Source organism: Nanorana parkeri, unplaced genomic scaffold (assembly GCF_000935625.1).
Source record: "Nanorana parkeri isolate BGI_ZX_2015 unplaced genomic scaffold, ASM93562v1 scaffold65, whole genome shotgun sequence".
NCBI classification, from domain to species: Eukaryota; Metazoa; Chordata; class Amphibia; order Anura; family Dicroglossidae; genus Nanorana; species Nanorana parkeri.
Window position 1 is genome coordinate 1,113,882 of NW_017306333.1, and position 13,721 is coordinate 1,127,602.

The window sequence follows — 13,721 nt, forward strand, 5'->3', positions numbered from 1 at the left end:
TGGCGGGTAGGGGGGTGCATTGAGGAACCTGGCCTTGGGGCAGCAGAGAGAGTAAATCTGGCCCTGGGTGTGAACCTAAAGAAGGGTCCACTATCACAAAATAGAATATATTTACAGAACACACACAAATGTGCTGACATGCTAATATATTCCTACCTGAAAAACACACAGCTGCCTTCTTGCATATTTTAGTAGAGATTGTATGTTGTTACATGTGTATGCTGCACTTAAACCGGTCCCTGCCACTTCGCTCCTCCTCCACTCCAGTGGTCTAAGGTCCTGTGAGTCATCACATCCTATACAGTGTATAGGGCATGAGGACGATGAGGAGCATTCCATCACTGGAGCGGAGGAGGAGACAGGCTGCAGGGACCAGTCTAGCAGACAGCTGGCTACGAGGTTCAGCTGAGTTTAACCTTTTTATTTTTTAACATTTTAATTTAAATTTTTTGTTTTTAACTTTACCGTCGGGGGCTTTGGTGAAATATCAGGGGTCTAAACAGATCCCTGATATTTCACTTTTGAAATAGAAAAAGAGTTTGAGGACACAGTAGGATATTCACAAAGCTGCCGAGCTGCATTCGCCTCGGCTATTCTGCTCGGTACCTCCGTGGTACCAAGCAGAATAGTAAAACAGTGATAAAAGTAGAAAAAAAACTGTTTCCACATCTAAATATCTAAATAAATGATCAATGTTAAAAAATAAATAAAGATTTTAAAAAAGAAAAAAAATTAAAGATGATTGAAAAAAAGAAAAAGATTATAGAAAAAATAAACAATTGGGCGGAGCTAGCAGTGACAGCTAGCACGGTCCGCGGACCGGGGGTTGGGGACCACTGTGCTAGAGTCTTCAAGCAGGGCCCGGCCAATTAAAAACAACTGGGTGGAGTCGGCAAGTTCCGCCAAGTTGTCATTGTATAATGACAGAGAAGTGTCCCCAGGTTGCAACTGGGCGGAGCCGGCCATGAGATCACGGCTGGCTCCGCCCACCTGTCAGTTGCGAGGCTTTGCGGCCGGCAGTTTGGCACGCTTCAGGTTTTACTTCGGCTCAGTCATGCCGAAGCATATGCCTTCGGCTCGGCTGAGCCGATCGGTCCGCTTCGGGAGCTGTACGGGCTATAGTGAATAGCCCATACAGCAGCCTTTCAGTTCTACTGAAACGAAGGGCTCAGGCGGCCGAAGCTAGCCAAAGGATCAGCTGGAGCTACGGCTGATCCTTTGGCTAGCTTTATGAATAACCCTTTCAGAGTCCTCAAAGACTTATTCTGCAGCCCCTGTTATGAATGAACAGGAAGCCTCTGTACTGAGTGCTCCTGTCCATTCATAAACTGTGGATATAGTATGAATTACTATATCCACAATCATGAATGAACAGGAAGTGATCTATAGCACTTCCCGCACTGCTCATTCATAATTGGGGACACAGTCTGTGACACCGCTAACAGGGCTCTCATCCCCACCCCGCTCAACCTGTGACAGTTTCCCTCTTCCCCACTCGGCACTTCTCTATGTCAGAGGGGACACAGAGCAGCGCCCAGCGAGGAGGAGAGAAACTAGAGATGCACCGCATTTTCGGGCAAAAAAAATTGTACTTTCGGGATTTTGCCAAAAGTACCATGATTGGACGACATGTTTCAGTGGCCGAAATTTTGGTGCATCCCATAATTATGCTGGACTTCTTTAACAAGTAACAATCTATACAGCTCATAAATAGAATAAACTTAAACCAAATCAATATTTGGTGTGTCCACCCTTTAAAAACACCATCACTTCATCTAGGTAAACATTTTTTTTAAAGAAACTCTGCAGGTAGGTTGTTCCATACATCTACGAGAACTAACCACACTTCTGTGGATTTAGGCTCTCTCAGTTGCTTCCATCTCTTCATGTAATCCCAGACAGACTTGATGTTGAGATCAGGGCTCTGTGGGGGCCAAACCATCACTTCCAGGACTCCTTGTTCTTCTTTATGCTGAAGAGAGTTCTTAATGAGATTGGCTGTATGTTTGGGGTCACTGTCCTGCTACAGAATGAATTTGGGGCCAATCAGATGCCTCACTCATAGATAAATATCTGTCTGTACTTTTCAGCATTGAGGAGACCAAATTTGCAACACCACCTGTAGAAATGCAGAAATTGCCCGCCATTGTGCTTTCGGTACTTAAAAGAGAACTATGGGGTAAGTGTTTTTCCCCATAGTTCTCTTTAGGGTCACAGGAGGACATAAACTAACCTCCTCCCGTGACCCAAAGCTCAGTATATCGCGGCCGGTCAATACTGAGAGTGCCGCAGCCGAGACAGACCCCGACAATACTGTCGAGATCCACCCAGCTGCGTGAGTGACAGCTGGCTCTGCCTATCTAGAGACAGAGCCAGCTGTGCCCGCCTCCTCCCCTGTTCGTTCCTCCACTCAGTGCTGGAGGATCGGAGAGGGGAATGGGGAATCCCTGTGGGGAATGGTGACTGACAGTTACCGCTCACTGCAGGGAGACGATCGGAAAGTGAGCGGATCAGTCCATGTTCCTACTCACTTTCCGATCGATAGAGCCGACCTGTGACAGCCTCTTTGTCACAGGTCGGCTCTAACTATGAGGATGAGTGGAAATCACTCACCTCATAGTTCTCCTTTAATGTTGCCCACTTCTTTGTGCTTTTGCTCAAAAGCTTTAACAACCCATTTGGAAACATCCGCCTTCCTTCCAATTTCTACCTGTGTGGGACATTGATGCAGTAAGACATACAACATACTTTGTAGGTGGTTAATATATAAATAAAAACTATTAATTTCATTATTTTTTTAGGCAGCCTCAATTCACAAAAATTTTTCACAAGCTCCTAAAACTTTTGTATGCTGTATTTGTATGTATGTGTGTGTGCACATTTGTGCCTGCGTGTCATCGAAAGGGTTCTCGACCCAAATAGGTCCCAGGCCCCACAGGAGAAAAGAAGCGCTGACTTACCGTCCCTGTAAGGAGCTACAGTCCAAAACCTCTGCAATTTCAAAGCCATCCGGATTCATAGAAGGCATTATATGAATGCGGGCTTTGTTAACCATTTGTTTAATAACTGGATCAGACTGATAATTTATCAGGAGGTATTCTATTAGGTGAAGCATCAGTTCTCTCCCGACTACCTACATTGAATGAAAACAAATGCAGAAAAATATATGAAAACTTAAATAAAGAGGACTTGTCATCTACACACAGCAGCACATTAACCCTATATCTGAACAAATGTAAACCTTATTTCCTGTCAGCTCCTTGGTAGCACACGAATGGGTTAATCCCTCCCTCCTCCCCCTAATCAGGATTGTAACTCATAACAAACCCAGCTTGTGTTCTTTCTTTTTACTCACTAATCTACAGGATTTTTTTGCAGTGTGCCTACCTGGCAAGGATAAGATCCTCGCTGTCCGCCATCTGCTTGGTTCGGCGAAGTCCCCATTACATTTCCTAAACGGACGATATATTGGGAGCCCCGCTGGCGATCCTCGGGGCAAGCTTACCAGGTGCAAGCCACCATGGATTAGGCTGGGGGGGAAGCTTGTGTGGCATGTTTTGGGAGTATGGCTCCCGACTTATTATTGCTGTCAGCAGTGTCTCCTTCCTCTCTTGTGGCCGCAGCATGGCGTGATAGGTCTGAGAGCTGTGGAGTCCGGCCGGCGGCTGTTGGAACGCACGCCATGCGTTCCAGTGAGGTCACTTCAGCTGCCGGCTGACTTCCGGTTTTCAACCGTGGTTATTTTCTGGCGGAGGAGGTTGGAACACACTTGGTGCGTTCCGGTGAAGTCAGCTCCGCCGCCGCATAGCCTTCTGTTGCACAGGGGCCAGGGGTTCCTGGCAGATGGAGGAGTGGAACACAGATGCGTTTCGCTGATCACTTCCGGCCTATAGGGGAGCCTGATAGGGCGGAGTCAGGTGCCAGAGGCTATTTGAATCTGATGGATACTCACCATGGTGCTGGCTGTGTCGTGTCGCTGTACCGTCCTGACAGTCAGCCAGACCATCAGAGTTCTTACCTTCAGGTGGGTGCTTGCATTATTCTGCTTAGCCAGTTTCTTGTTTCTCTATGTTTGCATTGATCTTAGTCATATTACTTTACAGCATGCCTCTGGACATATCTTCCACCGCGAAAGATCGCCAATCGCAGAGAGGGTGGGCACCTGCCTTTTTTTGCTTGGATTGCTGTCTAAAGGTCAGCATTATGTTTTTCTTATCATTTGCCATCTGTTGTAGTTCTAGATCTGGCTCTCGGCTTGTCCAAGAGTGTCCAAGGATAGAGATGCAGACAACTCGCAAGTCATGTCCATGATGAAGAAGGATTTCAGGACACGTTGAGGGAACTCTCTTCCGCACAGGTGCAGGCTCAGAGCGGACCTAGTGGGAGAACGGATTCGGAGGCTAGACCTGGTCTATCCAGAATTATTGGTTCAAGTAAAGATCATGATTCTTCTGGCCCCCATTCAGATTCTTCTCTTCAGAGTGTGACGATGACCAGTTCGAGGGATTTGATTTTGCCTTAGTTCAGCCCTTTTTTAAGGCCGTCAGACAGGCTCTTCTTTGGAAAGAGGCTGTGGAACAGCCAGAGAAAAAAAGACGATATTTCAAACATGTTAGGAAAGAGATGTTGTAATTTCCTTTCATGGATGAGATTAAGAATATTATTCTGGATGAGTGGAGTCAAGTTGAGAGGAAGTCTTCTTCCTTCCACAATAGATTCTCCAAGCTGTATACCTTTAAAAAGGAAGAGTTTAAGCACTTGGAGGAGTCCCCTGTTGTCGATGCAGCCCTCATGAGATTAGCGAGACACGTCACGTTGCCTCTGGATGATGCAGTTACATTCAAGGATGTCTTGGATCAGAGGGCGGACTTAGATCTTAAAAAGATCTACCTTATGGCCATATGGCCTGCAGTTGCCATGGCAGCGACCTCCAAAGCCCTGGGAGCTTGGGTCGACAGCGCTGAAACGGCTGTTTCTGAAGATCTTGGTAAATCCGAGATCTTGTCTCTTCTGAGGAATATTAGGTTGTCTTCCACCTTTTTTGCCAAAGCATCGGTAGATGTTATCTGATCCTTAGCCAGGGTTTTGTTGTCAGCAGTCACCGGTAGAAGAGCCCTGTGGCTCAGGCCATGGGTGGCTGATCCCAGCTCCAAACAAGGGTGGTGTAAGATCCCGTTTGAAGGTCAGACACTGTTTGGCAATAAGCTAGACACCACGAAAGCCAAGGCCACCGGGGGCAAATCTGGCATTATACCTCAGGACCGGAGGCTTATGAAACAAAAGAACGCGCTGTTCAGGAAAGAGGCGTTTAACAGGGGGAAAGAGGCCCAGGCTTATAAGCCAGGGAAGGAACTTTGCCGCCCCTGGCGGCCTACTGCGGCTTTCTCTAGACCTAAAAAGGCTCCTCAGAAGTCCTTTTGAAGGCTTGCCCGTCCAGGTTTTCCAGGTTGGAGCAAGGTTTGCCAAGTTCGGGAAAATCTGGGCGGACAATATCTCAGACCTTTGGGTTCTGGAGACTGTCACCAAGGGCCATTGCTGGGTTTTTGACAAAACCCCTGGTTCCGTTTTTCGCCCGACACAGCTTTCCTTGGACCATGTTCGGAGGTCAATTCTCCTTTCCTATGTGGAGAACCTCCTAGCTCAGGGCGTGATATCTCCTGTTCCACAGCAGGAGTGTTTTTTGGGAGCATTTACTTTCCTTTTTTCCTCGTACCGAAGAGAACTGGGGATTGGAGGCCGGTGATCGACCTGACTTTTCTGAACAAGTTCATTACAAAAGACCATTTCAAGATGGAGTCGTCGCAAACTATCTTGAAAGTAATACATCCCGGAGATTGGATGCTCTCCATAGATTTAAAAGACGCCTACTTCCTTGTTCCCATCCGGTTTTCTTTTCAACGTTTTCTCCGGTTTTCACTGGGCAACCTCCATTATCAGTTCCTTTGTCTTCCCTTCAGGCTCACGACTTCTCCAAGGGTGTTTACCAAGGTTCTTCTGGCCGTAGTCGCCTTACTTCGAGCGCAGGGAGTGTGTATCTTCCATTACCTGGACAACATACTGTTGTTGCATCAGGACTGAGAGTCATTGCTCGAGCACCTATCACTTGTGATCTCGACACTGTAGCGGTTTGGTTGGCTAATAAATTAGGAAAATAGTCATCTTTCTCCATCACAAGACCTGGTGTACCTGGGGGCCAGACTGGATACGGTCTCTCTTCCTCTGGAGAATCTTCCTGTTGTCAAACAACGCCTTTCAGTGGCTCTCATGCACGATCTTCTTCCTGCATCTCACTGTCTTCAGATTACCATGGTCAAGTGGGTCCAATGGAGGTTCCAATTTTTCCAGACCGGATTCTTGAGACAATGGCGGACAGAGTCTTTCGACCAACTGATTCGAATTACTCCCCAGATGAGGAGCAGCCTCAGCTGGTGGTTCAAGGACCGCAATCTCCTCTGCTGTCAGTCTCTCCACCCAACTACGTGGACGATCATTTCCACAGATGCCAGCAAGCTGGGTTGGGGGTTTGTGGGTCAGATAGCTCAGGGGAGATGGGACTTTCAGGCGAGAGGGATCGTCTCCAATATTCTGGAGTTGAGAGCGATTTTTCAAGCACTGTTAGCCTTCAAGCAGCTAGTTCTAGGGAAGTCCGTCCTGCTTGTGGCTTATATCAGGAGACAAAGGGGGACACGCAGCCATTCCTTGCTGATGGAGGTCTCCCCTATTCTGACTTGGGCTTAGGTCAATCCTCTTCACATTTTGGCAGTGTATGTTCCAGGTGCCTTCAATCTCCAGGCGGACCATCTGTCTCGCGAGCTGTGCCTACTGGATCAAGTTTTTCGGAATTGGAGCTTTGTTCCAGAGGTGGATCTGTTTGCATCCCGAGTCAACACCAAGATTGTAAAGTTTTAGTCAAGGTTTCCTTGCCCTCAGGTGCTGGCGACGGACGCCCTTACAGCGGAGTGGACGTTCCGGACAGCATATGCCTTTCCTCCAGTTCCTCCAATTCTTCAGTTCCTGAGGAGGCTCCGCAGAGAAGATGTGACAGTCCTGGCAGTCATTCCGAACTGGCCCAAGAGGCCTTGGTATCCTCTCCTGCGCCAACTGAGCGTTCGACCCCCACGGTCCCTGCCGCTCTTACCCAACCTTCTCTATGAAGGGCCAGTCCTGCATCCGGCACCAATGAAGCTCTGCCTGATGGCCTGGATGTTGAGAGGCGGAGGCTTGTCATGCTGGGATCTTCAGACAGGGTTGTCAACACTCTTCTTCTTTCGAGGAAAGCCAGCACGAACCGTACATACAATAGGGTGTGGATGAAATTCCAAGAGTTCGCATTGGCTCATGACTTTAGGCCATTGAACCGGCAGATCAGGAATGTGTTGGATTTTCTGCAGCATGGGTTGGACATGGATTTGAGCATTAGCACCCTCAAGGGCCAGATTTCAGCAATATCGGCTTTTACGGGTCTCCATCTTGCCTCCGATACTCTTGTTGTAGCAGTTTTTTAAAGCTGTGTTGCAGGTTAGACCACCCAGGACACAACTGTTCCCTAAATGGGACCTTCCCCTAGTCTTGGATTTCTTGGCCTTGGAAACATTTGGGGACACCTTGTCTCTGTGGCATCCAGTAGGCTCATTGCCTCGTGGGTAGTGAAAGCTACAACATTAGCTTACGAAGCTAACCACCTACCTGTGCCATCTGGAGTGTCGGCTCATTCAATGAGGAGTCTCTCCACGTCTTGGGCGGCAGCAAATCGAGTGTCCTTAGAGACTATTTGTAAGGCACCCACTTGGTCTTCTCGGAACACGTTTATGAATCATTATTGTGTAGATCCAGCTGCCTTGACTACGGTAGGTTTTGGCAGTTCGATTATTTATTTTGCTATGGGTGTATAATTAAATTTTCATGCATACCCTCCCTGTTTTTGGCTAGTTATTTCCTATTCATGTGCTGACATGGAGCTGACAGGAAAACAGGAAAATTGAATTTCATACTTACCGCAATTTTCCTTTCCTGTCTAGCTCCATGGCAGTACAGGGCCCACTCGTCCAAATGTATGAGTTACAATCCTGATTAGGGGGAGGAGGGAGACATTAACCCATTTGTGTGCTGCCACGGAGCCAGACAGGAAAGAAAAATTGCGGTAAGTATGAAATTAAATTTTCCTGTTATTGTAGCTGAATTAAAATTGTAACAAAAAGGAAAGAACAGGGGTTTTTGAGAGGTATAACACCACAGCATGGAGATATTTTATAAAAGTGGAATTTATTAAACATTACATAAATAGTATAAAAACATGTATACAAGATGATTGCACTGTACAAAAAGCACCATTATCATAATCAGGAGCATCGGGCCATAGATTATCTCATATCCCCATATGACCAACTACATTCATTTGATACCCCATATTTGTTCAATTGGAGATTAGTATATCCAGTCCTAACGCGTTTCACACACTGCTTCCTCAGGGGATCATGGACTAATCTAACAAAAAATGGTATATAAAATGAATTCACCTGAACGATATAACATATCCATATTGGTCTTTTTTTCTTTTTGTTACAATTGTTATTAACCCAAGGGGGAGAGGTCATACCAGAAGGCCGCTGTGTTAGCAATCCACAATTGTGTTGTAGCTGAATTCCAGGCAAAACGCTACCATTACACATATGGAAGCTGTTTTACTTGTCAATGTATTTGTATATATGTCCATCCAGTTCTGAGATATATATATACAGGTTTGCCACCCACAGTTCTGTCTGGCAGGGTAGGAGACCTGATTTTTCTCTGTAACAGTTTAATAACACTTACAGGTCTTGTCCCTCACCCAACTAAAATAATCATGTATTTGGAACTCAGCAACACCCCCTCTTTCCTGCTTTTTGGGATTTTTAAGTCCCCCAATTGGAAAACAATTACTAGGTCCCGGTTTGCAGAAAGTATGGTGATTGTTTTGACATCTACTTCCCTCCATTGATCATCGGACGGCTGAGTTAAATAAAACAGTCCCACTTGAAAGCGTACATACAGTATGAGAGACCTGGGGCCCTTAACAATCATTCTTTGATTTTGTCTGGGTCAGAGGTAGGCAACCTTGGCACTCTAGCTGTTATGGAACTACTAGCCCCATGATGCATTGCAAGGCTCTGACAAACACTGACATGCCTCCCAGAGGCAGATGTAGTTTTACCACAGCTGGAGCACCGAGGTTGCCAACCCCTAGTCTAGGTGGTTGATAGGATGAAAGGGGTTGAAATATGCTTCTGTAGAGCCCAATTTGCTGAGTAGAGGGTGAAAGGGTAATGTGAAACAATGTAAAATCTGCGCTTCTGGACTGGGTGCGATGTGAGAGCTGCTGCGCTATGTTTTGTGAAGATAAAAAGGTTTTGAGTGTGCAGCGCTATTAAAGTGAATAAAGTGTAATTCCCTCTTCGGGTATATCAAAAATTTATATAAATAAGTTATGGACAAAGTTAATCAATCCTAAAGGGTAGGGAATTTCCATAGAGTGAATATGCAAATTTAATATATATAGTGACAAAATAATCTATTGTGTTCCAATGGCGGTGAAAAAATATTTGTGAAATGCCACAACATAAACAATAGTTATATTCTTATATCCTCCTGGTGAAAAAAAAACTGTGCATCAAATAATGTCTAAACTTTTGTGTACAGTTATGTTGCCCGTGGAACATTGGAACACAATAGATTATTTTGTCACTATATATATTAAATTTGCATATTCACTCTATGGAAATTCCCTACCCTTTAGGATTGATTAACTTTGTCCATAACTTATTTATATAAATTTTTGATATACCCGAAGAGGGAATTACACTTTATTCACTTTAATAGCGCTGCACACTCAAAACCTTTTTGAAAGGGTAATGTACCTGTATTCTGTATACGAATGCTGTTTTACTGTTTGTCTGTACTCTCTGGCACTGTATCATCCTTGACCTTTCGATTTGCGCATTTGTAATTGGAATACTTCCTTGTTTATTTTTTTGAAAAATAGCAATGTATACCTCTTTGAACAAAACAATAATTTAAAAAAGTGTAACTCCAGCCACAATATTTGTAACATTTGCATAGAATGGTCAAAAGCTATAAGTTCTGTTTAATCTTTATTTGATGTCCAAAGTTGACACTGGGACAGGAAGTGAGTGCAAATCTCCAGTGGGGTCACAAACAGCAAGAAACCACTTACAGAGCTATTAATAAAAGGTGAAGAGTTTGGAGAAGGCAGAAGTGAGCAATCTAGGACAACATAGCTGAAATGGAAAGTGAGCTGAATTGGAGAATCTTTCCAAATCAGCTATGTTGTCCTAGATTGTTCACTTCTCCTGCCTTCTCCAAACGCTTCACCCTTTTGTGAATAAACCTGTTAGATTTTGGAATGAAGGCATAGTGCAGGGGTAGGCAACCTCAGTACTCCAGCTGTTGTGGAACTACAAGTCCAATGAGGCATTGCAAGACTGACAGTTATAGGCATGATTCCCAGAGGCAGAGGCATGATTGGAGTGGAGTGCTGAGATTGCCTACCCCTGGCATAGAGGTTAGTTTTAGTCACACCTGCCTCTTTCACTCCAATGGCACTTCCAGAAACTACACTTTAGCTGTAGTAGTGATCATATATCTGGTGTGCAGCTAAAGTAATGTATTACAGTCAGGCCTGGATCCCCCACAAGGCCACCAAGGCCAGGCCTAGGGGCGGCAGGGCGCAGAGGGGCGGCAGCGGTGTGGAATCCCACAAGGCCCGGTACATGAGGTTCCGGGCGCCGGGTGGTAAGTTGCCTTCTACATTGAGTCCTGCTTTGGGAAGGCAGGACTAAATGTAGTGCGGGGAAGCCGCTTGTTCGTTTACAGGTGATAGCGGCGACATCGCCGCGATCACGTGTAAAATGTGTGCAGCCTGGCCGTCCTCCCCCGCACCTACCTCTCTCCACTGGTTCCGTGAAGTCCTTCCCCCGGGCGGCGAGTCTCTCCTCACTGACCGCCGATACGGTGAGCAGAGCGGAAGTAACCCTGCCGCTCCGTGTACACAGTGAGAGGGTAGAACTGTTCTCTTCCCCTCTCAGCTATCACAGGAGTTCCAGCACAGTGCTGCGCTGTATTGGAGGTGACAGGGTCAATAAAGAGAACCTGTCACAACATTCTCCGTTGATGGGGGGCGGGGGGGAGTTTGGGGGGGAGGGGGGTGCATTGTGGAACCTGGCCTTGGGACGGCAGGGAGAGAGGGAGAGTAAATCCGGCACTGATTACAGTAAAACAATTTCTTTGGATCTATGTACAAAACTGGACATTAGAAAAGAAGCATACCTCATTGCCATGCATGTTTGCAATGTACTTGAAATCAGGAATGCCAATTTTGTGTTCGGTTGGATATAATCCCACAACGAAAACCCACAGGTCTCTGCCTTAAAGAAAATAAAAATATACAATGTTGAAATGCATGATGTACAGCTTGTTTTATCAGTCACTGGATAGAAATCACATTTACAATATCTATTAAATCCAAAGGTTTAAAGAAAGGTCAATTCTTCATGAAACATCTAAAGAACCGGTACTTATATTTGATCTTTGTCTGATCCCGCCACTTTACCTGGAATATCAGAGTGTCAGAGGTCCCCTAATGTCTGACAGTTACTGCCTCGTCACCTGCCTGACCTCACATACTGCCATCCAGCCTCTGAGTGTGCATAACACTCAAATTACACAGCTGCATAGTTAAGGGCAATGCATACAACTGCAGGAAACCGTTACTTCACACTAGGGATGCACCGATACTTTTTGAGTACCAATGCCGATACTTGGCATTTTTACGCGAACCATCAGGGTTGCAGCGGTTGCAGCAGGAACTTGGCTCTGGTGCTCCACCACTGTCCTGAAATCATTAGTCAATATTGTTTTAGGAAAACAGTAACATGACAATAAACAAAAATGTATCAGTACTTGTATCTGTGAGCACTTGGACAAGTATCAGTACTTGTCCTCGCAAAACTGGTATCGGTGCATCACTTATATTTATATTTATAAAAACAAAAATCATACAATAAAACAGAGATGTAAAAATCCCATCAGCTCCGTGTGCTCCTTACAAATGACAGCCGCCTCCTAACTTTTACATCTTTCTCTAGTCTAGTCCTGGATCTGGAAAAGTATCTGTACTTGTACTTGTACCGAGTACTGCACTTGGTATCGGTGCATCCCTACTTCACACTATTACGTACTTTAAGGAGTTGTATGAAGTCAGGCAAGTTGGCTGGCAGAAAGTGTTGGACCTCAAGTCACCACTGACCCTCTGACAACATAGTTTACTGTACATTCAGACGAATGTGCGATTTGGGATTCCAGTGGCAGGAACCTATGGATTCCTGTGGCAAGAATCCCAAATGTCGAGTTCAGATGCGGCTGCTTTCACCCGTTCAAGTTAATGATCAGGTGACAGCAGCCTCATCTGTAAGCAGCATGTAATTGTATGTGATACGATCAAATGCAGTTTGGAATATATCATGTTCCCTGGATGCATCAATCATGCATCCAGGGACAGTGGTTAGTGATAGTTACTGAAAAGTAGTCCCCCTGCCGACAAGATCCCTTGGAATGTTGAATAGCCTAAATCTTGCAAGACGACACTGCAGCACAATGCACAATTGACTCCTACTTATTGTCCACCCTGGAGTCCAGCGTCCACCAACACATACCTACTCTGCTGGCAGAGGACAGGATTTTCTACTCAAGCTGTAGCTAATTTAGAAAGAGGAACTCTAAAACACTGAACATCTTTTGTGTTGATGCGTCAGGAATGTATTTAGCTAATTTAAACTGAAGTTCAAATTGGGGTTTTAAGAGCTTCTTTCACAGTGGACTTTATTATAATGACTTGTCATGATTTTGTTACACTCCCTGACTTCCCAGTTCCCAAACAGGCACATTTTGGTGAGTTTTATGTAACATTTTTATCATCTCTAGCTAAAGGGAATGTTTGTAAGTGCTGATTTTTATTGGCATAATCATAAAAAAAAATCATTACAGCACAAAAAGCCTTCATCTATTAACCGTGAAACACTTATTTTAAGTACATTATAGGTATAGGTTTGTATTGTTGTGTTAATTGCAGGCACTGTCTCACTTCCCGCCCACTATAAAATGCAGAAATAAAGCCAAAAAACACACTTACACAAGAAGGTAATAATCATAGTATTACAAACATCCAATTTACAGTATAACACTCACTACTTTTTATATTTTCATAGAGAAAAACTCTGCTAAACAGTAACCACTTAAAGGGTTCTTAAAGCCTCCCGTGTTTTTGGATATATCTACTGCTGGCAAGCAGTAGACATATGCAAAAACATTAAAAAAAAAATTATCAAACAGGTGTAAACTTAGCTGTGTCTCTGCCGCACGCTCTCCTCCGAAGATCTGAAAATTCTCAGGCGGCTACAAAGGATCTTGGGGCGGGCGCATGCACAGTTCAGATCTTCGGACGGGAGAAGAGGAGAGACACAGGGTAAGTCAATGCAGCAGCATGCACGTGCACAGACTCCGTGGGACAGGAAGAGACAGGAGTCAGCGCTGGATCAGAGACCGGCACCAGTGCTGGAGGGACTTCTGCTAACTACTGGAAAGAAGATGATCAGATCGAGAGGCATCATTTAAGGTAAGTCCTTACACTAGCATGGGGGGGGGGGGGGGGTTTTGGATTTTATTGTACT

The 13,721-nt window shown here is 45.2% G+C and overlaps 1 protein-coding gene across 1 annotated transcript in view; it reads right to left on the minus strand.

Moving 5' to 3' along the window:
- Positions 1-13,721, minus strand: part of CPM (carboxypeptidase M) — a 63,841-nt gene that overhangs the window by 13,780 nt on the left and 36,340 nt on the right. The window contains exons 2-3 of the mRNA XM_018576342.1: positions 11,323-11,420; positions 2,961-3,133 (exon numbers count right to left, since the gene is read on the minus strand). Of these exons, the coding sequence (XP_018431844.1) occupies positions 2,961-3,133; positions 11,323-11,420 (271 nt within the window). The remainder of the gene's footprint in view (positions 1-2,960; positions 3,134-11,322; positions 11,421-13,721) is intronic.